Here is a 13,094-nt window from a genome sequence, read left to right on the forward strand (position 1 = left end):
AAGGTTCCAGTTTTTCACCATTGAGTATACTAGCTGAGAATTTGCCACAGAGGGCCTTTCTTATGTTAAGGTACTTTCCTTAACACCCATTTTATTGAATGTTTTAATGATAACAAGATGTTGTATCTTGTCAGATACTTTCTTTGTATCTATCAAGGTGACCATATGGTTTTTACCCTTCATTTTCTTAATGCATCACATTAATTCATTTACAGATATTCAACCATGCTTGTGTCCCTGGTATAAATCCCGCTGGTTGTCGTGTATGATTCTTTTAATGTATTATTGAATTCGTTTTGCAACATTTTGCTGAAAATATTTACATCCATGCTCATAGATGATATTGGCCTATAATTTTATATTTTTGTAAGTTGTTCATTTTTATCTTTTCAAAGAATAAACTCTAAGTTTTATTGATCTTTTCTATTTTTTAAAGATTTTATTTATTTTTAGAGAGAGGGCAAGGGAAGGAGAAAGAGTGGGAGAGAAGCATCAATGTGTGGTTGCCTCTCAAGTGCCCCCTGCTGGGGACCTGGCCCACAACCCAGGCATGTGCCCTGACTGGGAATCAAACTGGTAACCCTTTGGTTGGCAGGCCTGTGCTCAATCCAGAGCTTCACCAGCCAAGGTGATCTTTTCTGTTTTTCCAAAAAGTTCTATTCCATTCTGGCTCTGATCTTAACTATTTCCTTCCTTCTACTTACTATGGGTTTGCTTGTTCTTCTAGTTCCTTTAGGTGTAGAGTTAAAATTGTTTATTTGAAATTTTTCATTTATTGAGGTCAGCCTCCATGGCTATGAACTTCTCACTTAAAACTGCTTTTGTTACATGCCATAAATTTTGTAAAGTTGAGTTTTAATTTTCTTTTGTAAAGGTCATTTTTTCTGTCTGATTTCATTTTTAATCCATTGTTTAGTAGCATATTGTTTAGTCTCTACATATTTGTGTTTTTCCCAATTTTCTCTCTGTAGGTGATTTCTAATTTCACACCATTGTGGTTGGAAAAGATACTTGCTATGATTAGTGTTTGTGAATTTATGGAGGCTTGATTTTTTTAATTTTTATTGTTTTCTTCTGTTTTTTAAAAAGATTTTGTTTATTTTTAGAGATAGGGGAAGGGAAGGAGAAAGAGAGGGAGAGAAATATCAATGTGTGGTTGCCTCCTGCATGCCCCCCACTGGGGATTTGGCCTGCAACCCAGGCATGTGCCCCAACTGGGAATCGAACTGGCAACCCTTTGGTTTGCAACTGGCACTCAATCCACTGAGCTACACCAGCCAGGGCTGGAGGCTTGTTCCGTGGCCTAACATACCACCTGTCCTAAAGAATGTTTCATGTGCACTTGAAAAAATTGTATTCTGCAGTTTTTGGATGAACTGATGTATAAATATCTATTAAGTTGATCTCTTCTAATGTGACATTTAAATCCATTACTTCCCTATTTTCTGTCTGGATTGGTTTGAGTGGGGTATTGAAATTCCCTACCACTACTGTATTACTGTGAATTTCTCCCTTTATGTCTATGAATATTTACATTATGTATTTATGTGCTCCTATGTTGGGCAGGTAGATATTTACAGTTATATCCTCCTCTTAGATTGACCCCTTTATGATTATGTCCTTCTTTGTCTCTTTTACATTTGTTGTTTTAAAGTATACGTGGCAAATGTGAGTATTGCTACTCCAGGTTTCTTTTCATTTCTATTTGCATGGAATATATTTTTTATCCTTTCACTTTTAGTCTATTTGTGTCTTTTAATTTGATGCCTCTGGTAGGCAATATAAAAATAGTTATTTTTAATCCATTCAGCCACTCTATATCTTTTTATTGGAGCTTTTAATCCATTTGCTTTTAATGAAATTATTGATAAGTTCTACTGTGCAGTTTTGTTGTTTTGTGGTTGTTTCTATTGTTCTTTGTTGCTTTCTTCATCTCCTGATTTCTTTTCTTTTGGTTTACTGGTTTTCTTTAGCGATTTGTTTGAGTACTTTCTATTAATTCTTTGTATCTCTTTTGTAGGTGTTTTTTATTGTGGTTACCATGAGGTTTGTGTATATCATTCTACATCTATAATAGTCTATCTTAAGCTAATAGTCACGTAAATTCAAATATATGAGGACTACATCTGTCCTCCCCCTACACACTTTATGTTGATATCATGTTGTACATCTTTTTATGTTGTATATCTAGCTACTTATAGTTTAAATGGAGTTTGATCATTTTTATTTTGAACTTCATAGTAGCTTTTAAATGTCCAATTTATTTATTAAAGTTTGGCTTTACCTGTGAGATTTATTTTCCTTTCCCATATTCACTTTATTTTTTAATGATTTTATTTTTACCTGGCTGGTGTAGCTCAGTGGATTGAGCACAGGCCTGTGAACCAGGGGATCACGGTTCGATTCCCAGTCAGGGCACATGCTTGGGTTGCAGGCAGGTTCCCTGCAGGCCAACTCCCAGCAGGGGACACACAAAAGGCAACCATACATTGATGTTTCTCTCCCTCTCCCCTTCCCCTCTAAAGGTAAATAAATAAATAAAAAAAATGATTTTATTTTTAGAGGAAGGTGGGGAGAAAGAGGAAGAGAAACATCGATGTGCGAGAGATACAGCAATTGGTTGCCTCTCACAAGCCCCCAACCAGGGACCTGGCCCACAACCCAGGCATGTACCCTGACTGGCAATTAAACCAGCAACTCTTCAGTTTGCAGGCTGCTGATCAGTCCACTGAGTCACACCAGCCAGGGTTCCTTTCTCATATGTCCTTATTTCTCATTATGGTCTTTTCTACTTAAAGACCCCTTTAATATGTCTTGTAAAGTTGGTTAATGGTGATGACTCCCTTTACATTTTGCTTGTCAGGGAAATGCTTCATCCCTCCCTCAATTCTGCATGAACTTGTTGGGTAAATTATTCTAGGCCATAGGTTCCTACTTTCAGCACTTTAAAAGCCCCTCCCACTCCCTTCTGCCCTGTCAAGTTTGTATGTAACTGGCTGTTGTCCTCTTGCTCCTTCAAAATTCTCTAACTTTTGCCATTTTAATTACATTATGTCCTAGTGTGGGTTTTTTTAGGCAAATTATGTTTGGAATTTTCTGGACCTCCTGGACCTAGACATGTTTCCTTCTTAAGAAAGATTTCAGCCATTATTTCTTGAAGTAAAGTTGCTGTTCCTTTCTCCTCTGGGATTCTGGGATCTCTATAATGTGAATGTTTGAGTGTTTGATGTTATCCCAGAATTCCCTTAAACTATCCTCATTAAAAACAAAAACAAACCAAAGGATCACAGTTCGATTCCCAGTCAGGGAACATGCCTGGATTGCAGGCCAGTTCCCAGCAGGGAACGCATAAGAGGCAACCATACATTGATATTTCTCTCCCTTTCTCCTTCCCTTCCCCTCTAAAGATAAATAAAATCTTAAAAAAAAAAACCCCACAACTCTGGTTGGTGTGGCTCAGTGGACTGAGCATGGGCCTGTGAACCAAAGTGTTACTAGTTCAATTCCCAGTCAGGGCACATGCCTGGGTTGCAGGCCAAGTCCCCAGTAGGGGGTGCACAAGAGGCAACTACACATTGATGTTTCCCTCTCTTTCTCCTTCCCTTGCCCTCTCTGAAAATAAAATCTTAAACAAACAAACTAAAACCACCTTTTTCTTCCTGCTGTTCTGATTGGTTGACTTCCATTAGTTTGTCTTCCAGGTCACTGATTTAGTTCTTACCTGATCTGCTGTTGATTCCTTATCATGTTTTTTTTTTCCATTTCAGTATTGTACTCTTCAAGTCTGCTTTGCTTTTTCTTTTCTTTTTTTTGGTTTTATTATTATTATTTTTTGCTTTGCTTTTTCTTATACTTTCCCTTTGTTGACATTCTCCCTAAGTTCCTCCAGTCAACTTAAGTTTGGTGAGCATCCTTATGAGTGCCTCTTTGAATTCATTATCAAGCAAATTACTTTTCTCCTTTTCCTTAGGTTTTCTTTTCTGATGGAGATTTTTCTCGTTTCTTCATTTGAAAGATTTTATTTTGATTTCTATGTTTCTACTTCTATAGAAGCAGACTCTGTGTAGGCTGAATGTGCCAGGTGGTTTGGAGAAACTGGTGGGAGCTGAGCAGGTGTGTAAGGCTTCTGGAGCGCTGGCCCACTGAGCTAGAGAAGTCCTTGGTGGTGAGGCCTGGTGGATGTGGTGATGCTGTATTATCCTGTGGGAAGCTAAAGGCCCCAAACAATAAAACTGGGAACACAGAGCGGTGACCTCGCACGCATGCCAAAGCCCCAGGATAGAGCCCATACAGCCATATCTAAGTAGAGGGGACCAGAACAATGGTGTTCATCAGCCCCTTTGACCCTGGAGAGTTCCTGCAGCTCCCAGAGAGGTCTTGTGGCTCCAAAGTCCTGTTTGGTCTCTCTCGTTGCCAGAAGCTATTCATTCAGCTCTGTTGTCTCAAGAGTAATTATCTGTATTGATGTATGTTTGAGTTTAGAATGGGAGGAGGCAAATTCAATAGCCTCCTATGCCACTGCCATTGCAGACCTCATTTTTTATATTTAGGTTTTGATCCCTTTGGTATTGAAGCTGAAATATGGTGTGAGGAAGGGATGCAGTGTCATCATCTGTTGAAACATCTGACTTTGCCCCTTGATGTGGTAGCCACCCTTACCTTAAAGTTCCATTGTGCTTGGGTCTTTTCTGGACTTATACTGTATCCTGTTGGCCTGTGTGCTCTGTGTGTGAAGCTTTACAATGTGTTTTAACATCTTAGGGAGCTATTCCCACTTCCCTGCTGGTTTTCCCCTCAACGGGTTTCCTGCTATTTTTGCTCATTTGTTCTAAATGAACTTGACTATCTTAAGTTATTAGACAGCAAACCTGATGGAATTTTCATTGGGATCAACTGAAATGTGTAAATGAACAGGGAAAATGGAGAAAACTCATGTCAGTGGGCACACTTGATGTTCCATACAATGAAATCCCCATGTAACGGTCACTCAGCTCAAACATCAAACATTTCAGTCCTCCAGAAGCTTTTCTTTTTTTGCCAAGGATAACTGTCAGCCTGACTTCTACCCCATTCATTTAATATTCGTTTTTATGTTGATTTTTTCTGTCACTGCTAGTATGACTAACTTCCTCTATTGCTATTGTTTTCCACTGATTCCTTTGGGTTTTCCAGGTAGTCACATTAAAGGAGACAGTAAAGAGATAGTGTTACTTTTCCCTTTCCAGTTCTTGTGTCTACAGTTACTTTTTCTTGTCGAATTGTACTGACCAGCACTGCTAATACAGCGTTAAATAGTAAGGAATCAGTGTGCATCTTTTCTAACTTGTCTTCTTTTTTTAAAAGATTTTATTTATTTATCTTTAGAGGGGAAGGGAAGGAGAGAGGGATAGAAATATCAATGTACCGTTGCCTCTCGTGAGCCCCCGCTGAGAACTGGCCTGCAACCCAGGCATGTGCCCTGACTGGGAATCAAACCGCGATCGTGTGGTTCGCAGGCCCGCGCTCAATCCACTGAGCTACACCAGCCAGGGCTTTTCTAACTTGTCTTTGGTGGCAAAACCTGTAGTGTCTGTCCACTAAATAAAAAGCTGGCTTTCAGGCTAAAATGTTAAACCCCTTTCACAAAGGGTCTGAAAGGTGAAAGAGTCCCAAAGGTGGGGTAAGATGGAAGCAAGCACTCAGCCTGTTCCCAGATATCACCCCTGCTCATTGCCTCTACAGGAGATTGTGAACTTCAATTGCCGGAAGCTGGTGGCCTCAATGCCACTGTTTGCCAATGCTGACCCCAACTTCGTCACAGCCATGCTGACCAAACTCAAGTTTGAGGTCTTCCAGCCAGGTGACTACATCATCCGTGAGGGTACCATTGGCAAGAAGATGTACTTCATACAGCATGGTGTGGTCAGCGTGCTCACCAAAGGCAACAAGGAGATGAAGCTATCTGATGGCTCCTATTTCGGGGGTTAGTGTCTGCAGGGACCAGGGAGCAGGCAATAAAGTTGGACCCTTCCTGGGGATGGAGGGGAAGGCAGGGAGGTCACAGGGGTGCCAGCAGGAAGGACCTCTGGCTAGAAGGGGGCCACACTAGCAGAGGTGTGGGCTGGGCTGCACTCACTGCAGCTAGAATTACCCACAGGATGAATACGGGGGCAGCTGGGTGTTGACCAGTGTCTGAGGTGCCTTCTTTGGCCACACACAGAGATCTGCCTGCTAACACGGGGCCGGCGCACAGCGAGTGTGCGGGCTGACACCTACTGCCGCCTCTACTCACTGAGTGTGGACCACTTCAATGAGGTGCTGGAGGAGTACCCCATGATGCGGCGGGCCTTCGAGACTGTCGCCATTGACCGCCTGGACCGCATTGGTGAGTGGGCCTGGCTGAGCCCTCTGTGGTCCTGGGAGAAACCATGCTGAGATGGAACGTGGTGTGGCTTAGCTGACCCGCAGGAAACCAGATTATCTGACTAGCTCTGTCCCCTGGCTTAGCACAGCTTTAGTTTCCAAGGAAGAAAAATTGTGAGGTGTTTCCAATTGTGCAGAACTCTGCCCACTGGGCAAACAACTGCTGAAAAGCTACCATGTGCCCAGAGTGACAGCTAGTGGGCCATGAAGCTGCCTCAGTCACCACCCTCAGGAAGCTTGTCAGAGAGGACATGTGGTAGTGGTGGGGCTTTCTGGTGATGCTAACTGGAGACCAGTACTAGTAGGTGGTGTCAGGATGAGAAGGCATGTTTTTGCACATGGATGCTGATTATGCAAAGACCCTGCGGTGAGAAAGAGATCCAGAGTCCAGAGAGCCAGAGAAGCTGAGAGGAGGGAGGTTAGTGAGGTAGGCAAGGACCCAGGCACACAGGGTCTGGTGGGCTGTGTGGGGAGGTGGTTGGACTTTAAATCAGGAGCAATAGGGAGCCACAGACAGTTCTAAGCAGGGGAAGACCTGATCAGATTTGTATTCTACAAGAGTACACAGCAGGGAGATGGTGGCCAGGCCTGGGCAGGACGTGGTAGCCTTGGTTGTAGGAAGAAGTGGAGAAAGTCTCAGAAATATTTGGGAGGTGGAGCCCTCCGGACTTACTGACTAGACATAGGACCAGGAAGATGGTGGCCCTTGCTATTTGTGGGCATAAAGATAATGGCTAGAAAATCAGGACTGGGTGGGGTGGACGGGGATTAGAGGACTTCCCCATATGCAGAAAATGTTCAATACATGTTTATATGCAAAAGGCACTAAACAATGTCTATATAGTAGGTATTCAACATTTTTGGGACAGGTGCTTAGACATATTTGCTATATACGGCAAGTACTCAACACGTGGTTGCAGTGTATGTTTTAAGTACTTGGCCCTCTAGTTGCAAACAGGCAAGCATTCTGGGTGTGTTGCTGTATAGTGCAGGCGCTCAATACATGATTGCTATATGCGGGAAGTGCTCCATGGATGCTAGCAGTTTACATAGGTGTCTCATACCTACTTTATGTATGCAGCAGGTGCTCTGTGCTTGGTACACACAACAGATGCTTGATTCCTGCTTGTATATAGATCATGCACACTTGCTGTACACAGAGGTTCTCGTCTCCTTCCCATACACAACAGACACTAGATGCCTGCCCTCCTTATAAAGGAGACACTTAGTACACACAAGTGTACATATACTGGCTATACACTGTGGATGCTAATACCTACTTGCTGTATGTAGGAGGTAATCAATACACAGAGCTGTATGCAGGAGGCACTCAGTACTACCTGTGATATACAGGTGTGCTTTGTATACTGGCTGTAGATAGTAGGTGCCCAATACATTCTTCGTGTGTACAGGAGGCATTCCATGTACATCTGCATATATGTATAGGCTGTAGAGAACAGGTGGCTATGCCTACTTGCTGTATACAGCAGGCATTCAATACACAAAGCTGTAAGTGTACTGGTTGTAGAAAGTAGGTGAGCTGTTGGCTGTATGTAGAAGGCATGCAATATGCACAGGTGCGTGTATGCTGGCTGTAGAGAGTGGGTGACTGCTGTATGCAGGTGTTCTGTGCCTACTGGATGTAGTGGTGCCCAATACTTGGTTGCTGTATGTAGAAGGTACTCAGTACATGCAGCAGTCTGCCTACTGGATACAGGCTAACGTATGCAGGAGACACTCCCCTGTGCACTGACACCTCCCCCATCCCCAGGCAAGAAGAACTCGATCCTGCTGCACAAGGTGCAACACGACCTCAACTCAGGCGTGTTCAACAACCAGGAGAATGCTATCATCCAGGAGATCGTCAAGTATGACCGTGAGATGGTGCAGCAGGCTGAGCTGGGCCAGCGTGTCGGCCTCTTCCCACCACCACCCCAGCCACAGGTCACCTCAGCCATCGCCACGCTGCAGCAAGCCGTGGCCATGAGCTTCTGCCCGCAGGTGGCACGCCCGCTAGTGGGGCCACTAGCTCTTGGCTCACCACGCCTCTTGCGCCGCCTGCCCCCAGGGCCTGCACCCAATGCCACTGCCTCCCCGGGGCACGTGCCCGCTGCCAGTCCCCCAGGCGCACCCGCCAGTCCCCGGGCACCACGGACTTCGCCTTATGGCGGCGCACCCTGCTCTCCAGCTGCACCCCGTGCTGGGCCCGCACTTCCAGCGCGCCGCTTGAGCCGCGCCTCGCGCCCGCTGTCCGCCTCACAGCCCTCGCTGCCCCATGGCGGTCCTGGCCCTGGCCCTGCGGTCTCCACACGTCCAGCCAGCAGCTCCACACCGCGCCTGGGGCCCACACCCGCCACCAGGGCAGCCGGACCCAGCCCGGACCGCAGGGACTCGGCCTTGCCCAGCGCCACAGGAGGCCTTGACCCGCCTGACTCAGCGCGTTCGCGCCTCTCTTCCAACTTGTGACCCTCGCTGCACCGCCCCGTGGGCCTGGGTGGGCCAGGGGCGGGGCCTTCATCCAAACCAAAGCCATGCCATTGCGCGCTGCCCCGGCCACCCACCCCAGAAGCCATAGAGGAGACGTAGGTAGTTGTAGTCAGACAGGCGGGCTCCTGCTGTCCCCCCTCATCACCTTACGCCCACCCACATCGCCCCCGCCCCCCTGGCGGTGGCCTCACGGGCCTGCGAGGGGGCTCCCTTCACCTCGGTGCCTCAGTTCCCCCAACTGTGAAACAGGGAGGGAGCCACCCCGTGGCCGAGAGATGGCTGTGGACTTCCGCCTGCCCCCACCCTCACAGGTGGCCCGCCGTCCGATGAGGATTCTGTTTAAGTGCAATACTTGGCCTGCCGGCTTCCTGCTGCCCCCACCACACTCACGCAATAACCGGCCCCGCCCCTCCCCATGTGCGTGCCCCATGGTGACCTCCTTGGAGCAGGCGCAAGCAGCATCCTCCAGCACCGGGCACCCAGGGGCTGGCAGTACGGGCGCACCTAAGCATGGGGGTGAGGCTGGGGAATCCCCGCCTTTGTGACGAATGTACTGACAAGCCGAGGCAGCAATGTCCCCACCATGCCCCCACACCCCACTAACTTCCACAACCCCATTCCACGCAATAAACAACAGCATTGGCGCCCAGCCTACCCGCATCTGCTTGCTGGAAGCCCCAACACAGCAGGGTGGTATGCACCCTCTCCCCCAAGGCAGTGCTCCCTTGGGTGGGAAAAGAGCTTTATTTACACTATGGTACAGAGTGTCGCTGGGCCAGCCCGGCAGGCCTGCATCAGCTGAAGAAATATGTTGAGTGCTTCACCTGCTCCAGGTTGAAGGTCCCTGCAGAGCAGAGCAGTGAGACCGTGAACCTGGGTCCTGGGATGGGTGGGGCTCTGGGACAGTCCGGCCCCCAGATGGCAATTAGGACACCCCTCCCCTGCCCATGGCCATACCTGTCTTGGGTACTGACAGTAGCATGTCCAGCAACCTGGCGACTCGGACATTTGTGGACCTGAAGTGGAGAACAGGGCAGGGAGTGAGGCCCAGGAAGGACCAGAAGGGGGTAATGGAAACTGCACTGAGGGCCAAGTGCCTCACCTGGGGCCAGAACAGAAACGCTCCACCAGGAACCTGGACAGGTCATGCAGGATGGGCTGGCTGTGCAGACAGACAAACTGTTCACGGCATACCTGGGAAGTGGGGGTCAGAAGCCAGGAACAAGAGCCTGAGGGGTGGAGTAACCACCCCCTGCCCCAACACCTGGATGAGCACTGGGACCACAGGCTAGACAGAGGCTGGGGGTGCAAGATCCCACATGGAGAGCCATGGAACCAGGGCATTCACTCTCGGGGGCGGTGTGGCCGGTACCTGGTTCATGATGGTGACATCAGCTGCATGGGTCCAGAAGCAGTCATGCACGGAGACAAAGGTCAGGCCTTTCCTGCAGCAGGGGAGGGGCTTCCATGAGGAGGGGCCAGCCCTCTTGGTCTACTCAAGGCCCAGCTTGCAACCACTGGCCTGGGGAGTTCAGACTCCAGTGATGATGTATAGCTTCTTCCCTCCTCATGCACCCCACCATCCCTGCACGGTCCTCAATTAACCCCTCAGCATATGGACAAAACATCCTCATTTTAGAATGAGAATCTGTTCTACATCCTCACTACCATGATCCCAATTGCTGCCTGGTTGATTCTCAGCTTCCGGTAGAAGTCAGTGGATGCTGACCCCACCGCCACACCCCCAACCACAGGGCTCTGTCTCAGGGGACCCCATGCCATGCACAGGAAGCATGGAATTTGCTTGACCCCCGGCTCAGTCCAGCCAACCTCCCCATGTCACAGTCACTTCTAACAGAACTGTCCATACACCTGCCCCATCACCCCAGGCTTGCTGCCTCTTGTGGGACTCAGGACAGAAAACCAGAGGGTTCTGCTAGCTGCCACAAAGTCCCTGCATCTGTCGGAACTACGTCCAAGCCCTCAGGAACTGGTCATGAAGTGGTGCCTGCACTCAGCTGGATGAACGGGATCACAGGGACCTTCCAGGGCCAGCTTTATACTCAGAGGAACCACCCCTTCCCTTCATGGCCCAGCACTCACACCTTGCTGCCCCAAGGCCTTTGCATGCAGTGGTTCACAGTGGTTTTCTAGGCATGAGTTCCAGCAGACTCATGTTGGGTCTCCGCTTGCTATAGGCCTCTGCCCCAGCTCCCACCTGCAGGTCTTGGCCTCACAACCTATCTCCCACTCTGTGAGGGTCCCCACTGTGTGCCCAGCACTGGGCCTGCCTGCAGCAGGTGGTTAATGAATGCATGCTCTGCGGATACAGGGCCCACCTGTAGCAGTGCAGGGCTGTAAGCATCATGTGCGAGGAGTCCAGGGAGTGGATGAAGTTGGGCGGGAAGCCATTCTTCTGCTTCAGTATGTTTGGCTTCCTGTGTGCGGAGGGTCAGGTGTGCTGAGGTAGCTGGTACCTCTACCCTTGCCTGGCCTATGTGGCATCCCCTGGCCCAGCTCTCCCCTCAGTCTTCACCCAGCAGCCCCTTAGTCCAACTGCCTGGCCCTCCCACCTCCCACACTCACTGGCTGGTGTCTCCAGTGCTGCTGAAGGTGAGGCTCTGGATCCCTCCATTGATCTGTGGGGTTGGGATGGAAGGGTTATGGGGTGTGAGGCCTGCCCTGGCACTGGGGTAGGGGTGGGCATGGAGGCAGCACATACCAACACCTTGGAGTCTTGGTGGTAGGGCTGAATGATGGGGATGCCCAGGGGTGTGACCCACTCCACAGCCAAGCCAGTGTGAGCAATGAGCCGGGCGCTCTCTGCCAACCAGTGCTGCAGGGACGGGGACAGGCTTAGTGTGGGGCCTAGTCTGGGAAGCCATGCTGGGGAAGGGAGAAGGAGTACACACCTGGATGGCTCGGGTGCCCGAGAACATCTCCTGAAGGCTATTGAACACCTGGTGTACAAGGTAGTGAGAGGCCTGCCACACAAACTCCTGGGGTGGGCAGGGCACAGAAATGGCAGTGTAAAGTGGGAGGGGAGGGGCAGCTCACTCCATGCCCACCCCACAGCCCAGGGTCAGGTGACCTCACAGGACTGTGCTAAATTCTTGAAGTCCCCACCCCCTTTTTCAGGTGGAGACACTGAGGCCCAGAGGCCTGAGAAGATAGCTAGCTCCTGTGGGTCCCTCCCTCTGCCCTACCCTATACCCCACAGTGGAGGGAAACAAGCCCCTCCCTGAGCTGCCCACTGCCTAGCAGCCACCTGTTCAGGGGAAGCTGGAAGCTGGATTTGGGGTGAAACTGCCTACCTGGGGGAAGTTGCTGATCTCTCGGAGGCGCTTCTCAATCTGCAGGCGGCCCCCGTAACGGGTGACCCCATACACCACAGTCATCACAGTCTGCTTGACCACCTTGCGACTGATGAAGCCCTCCAGCACCTGGGCCACCTGCATACCCTGCTCGGCATCCTGCCTACGGAACACTTCCACCTGGGCAGACACTGACAGTCAGTGAGCCCACAGACCTCCGCTTGCCTCCCTGTCTGGCTCCACCCACCCTATCCAGTAGCACCTCCATGAGGCACCTCCTCCATTGACCCCAGCCTTCTGACACCTCCCCTGGGAAGCCTACTCTGACTGCCCAGTCACATCACATATGAAAAACAAAGCCAAGGCCATGGGTTGGCAATACATAGGTAGTCACAGGACAGAGACCCCAGGCAGGCTCTGGGGATGTGAACAGGTTGAAGGGCCTGGTGCTTACCTGTGCGGCTACGCTGCTGTACACGTCCTGTGGCAGGTCTGAGGGCACCAGGTTGACAGAGGCAGCCCCCACGCTGTCCCGGCCCAGAGCAGCGTAGTGTTGCAGGCCGTTACAGGAGCCATCCTGGGCCAAGGAGGAGGTGGTGAGGGGTCTGGGTAGGGCTGGCAGGATCACCCCTGGCCACGAGCCACAGCTCTGTCCTACCCCAGCACTCTGCTCGTATCACCAGCTTGCTGGACCCCAATGCTTAGGGACAGGTGTCATCACCCCACTACAAAAAGGAAACTGAGGCACATGAGGCAAGGAATGTGCCTGCATGAGACCACAGTACAATGTGCTGGACCCACTGGGGCTGGCCCACACACAGGGACACCCGCTAGACTCCCACACTGGCCTGTGGCACCTCAGACTGGAGACACCTTCAGATAGCCCCACTC

At 49.6% G+C, this 13,094-nt stretch overlaps 2 protein-coding genes across 4 annotated transcripts in view; one reads left to right on the plus strand and one right to left on the minus strand.

The window, feature by feature from the left end:
* HCN2 (hyperpolarization activated cyclic nucleotide gated potassium and sodium channel 2) overlaps positions 1–9,550 on the plus strand; it is a 28,788-nt gene extending 19,238 nt beyond the window's left edge. The window contains exons 6-8 of the mRNA XM_037042279.1: positions 5,722–5,962; positions 6,200–6,364; positions 8,174–9,550. Coding sequence (XP_036898174.1) covers positions 5,722–5,962; positions 6,200–6,364; positions 8,174–8,868 — 1,101 coding nt within the window. The 3' untranslated portion in view covers positions 8,869–9,550. The remainder of the gene's footprint in view (positions 1–5,721; positions 5,963–6,199; positions 6,365–8,173) is intronic.
* Positions 9,551–9,614: 64 nt separating this feature from the next.
* Positions 9,615–13,094, minus strand: part of POLRMT (RNA polymerase mitochondrial) — a 29,378-nt gene continuing 25,898 nt past the window's right edge. For 2 of the 3 annotated variants that reach the window (XM_037042276.1, XM_037042277.1), the window contains exons 12-21: positions 12,658–12,780; positions 12,204–12,383; positions 11,802–11,888; positions 11,612–11,725; positions 11,476–11,528; positions 11,229–11,327; positions 10,262–10,334; positions 9,992–10,083; positions 9,847–9,905; positions 9,615–9,733 (exon numbers count right to left, since the gene is read on the minus strand). In XM_037042276.1, the coding sequence (XP_036898171.1) occupies positions 9,684–9,733; positions 9,847–9,905; positions 9,992–10,083; positions 10,262–10,334; positions 11,229–11,327; positions 11,476–11,528; positions 11,612–11,725; positions 11,802–11,888; positions 12,204–12,383; positions 12,658–12,780 (930 nt within the window). In that variant the 3' untranslated portion in view covers positions 9,615–9,683. The remainder of the gene's footprint in view (positions 9,734–9,846; positions 9,906–9,991; positions 10,084–10,261; positions 10,335–11,228; positions 11,328–11,475; positions 11,529–11,611; positions 11,726–11,801; positions 11,889–12,203; positions 12,384–12,657; positions 12,781–13,094) is intronic. The other variant, XM_037042278.1, reaches the window with a different exon arrangement.

This window comes from Sturnira hondurensis, unplaced genomic scaffold (assembly GCF_014824575.4).
Source record: "Sturnira hondurensis isolate 20B ecotype Veracruz unplaced genomic scaffold, ASM1482457v3 Scaffold0003693, whole genome shotgun sequence".
Lineage (NCBI taxonomy): Eukaryota > Metazoa > Chordata > Mammalia > Chiroptera > Phyllostomidae > Sturnira > Sturnira hondurensis.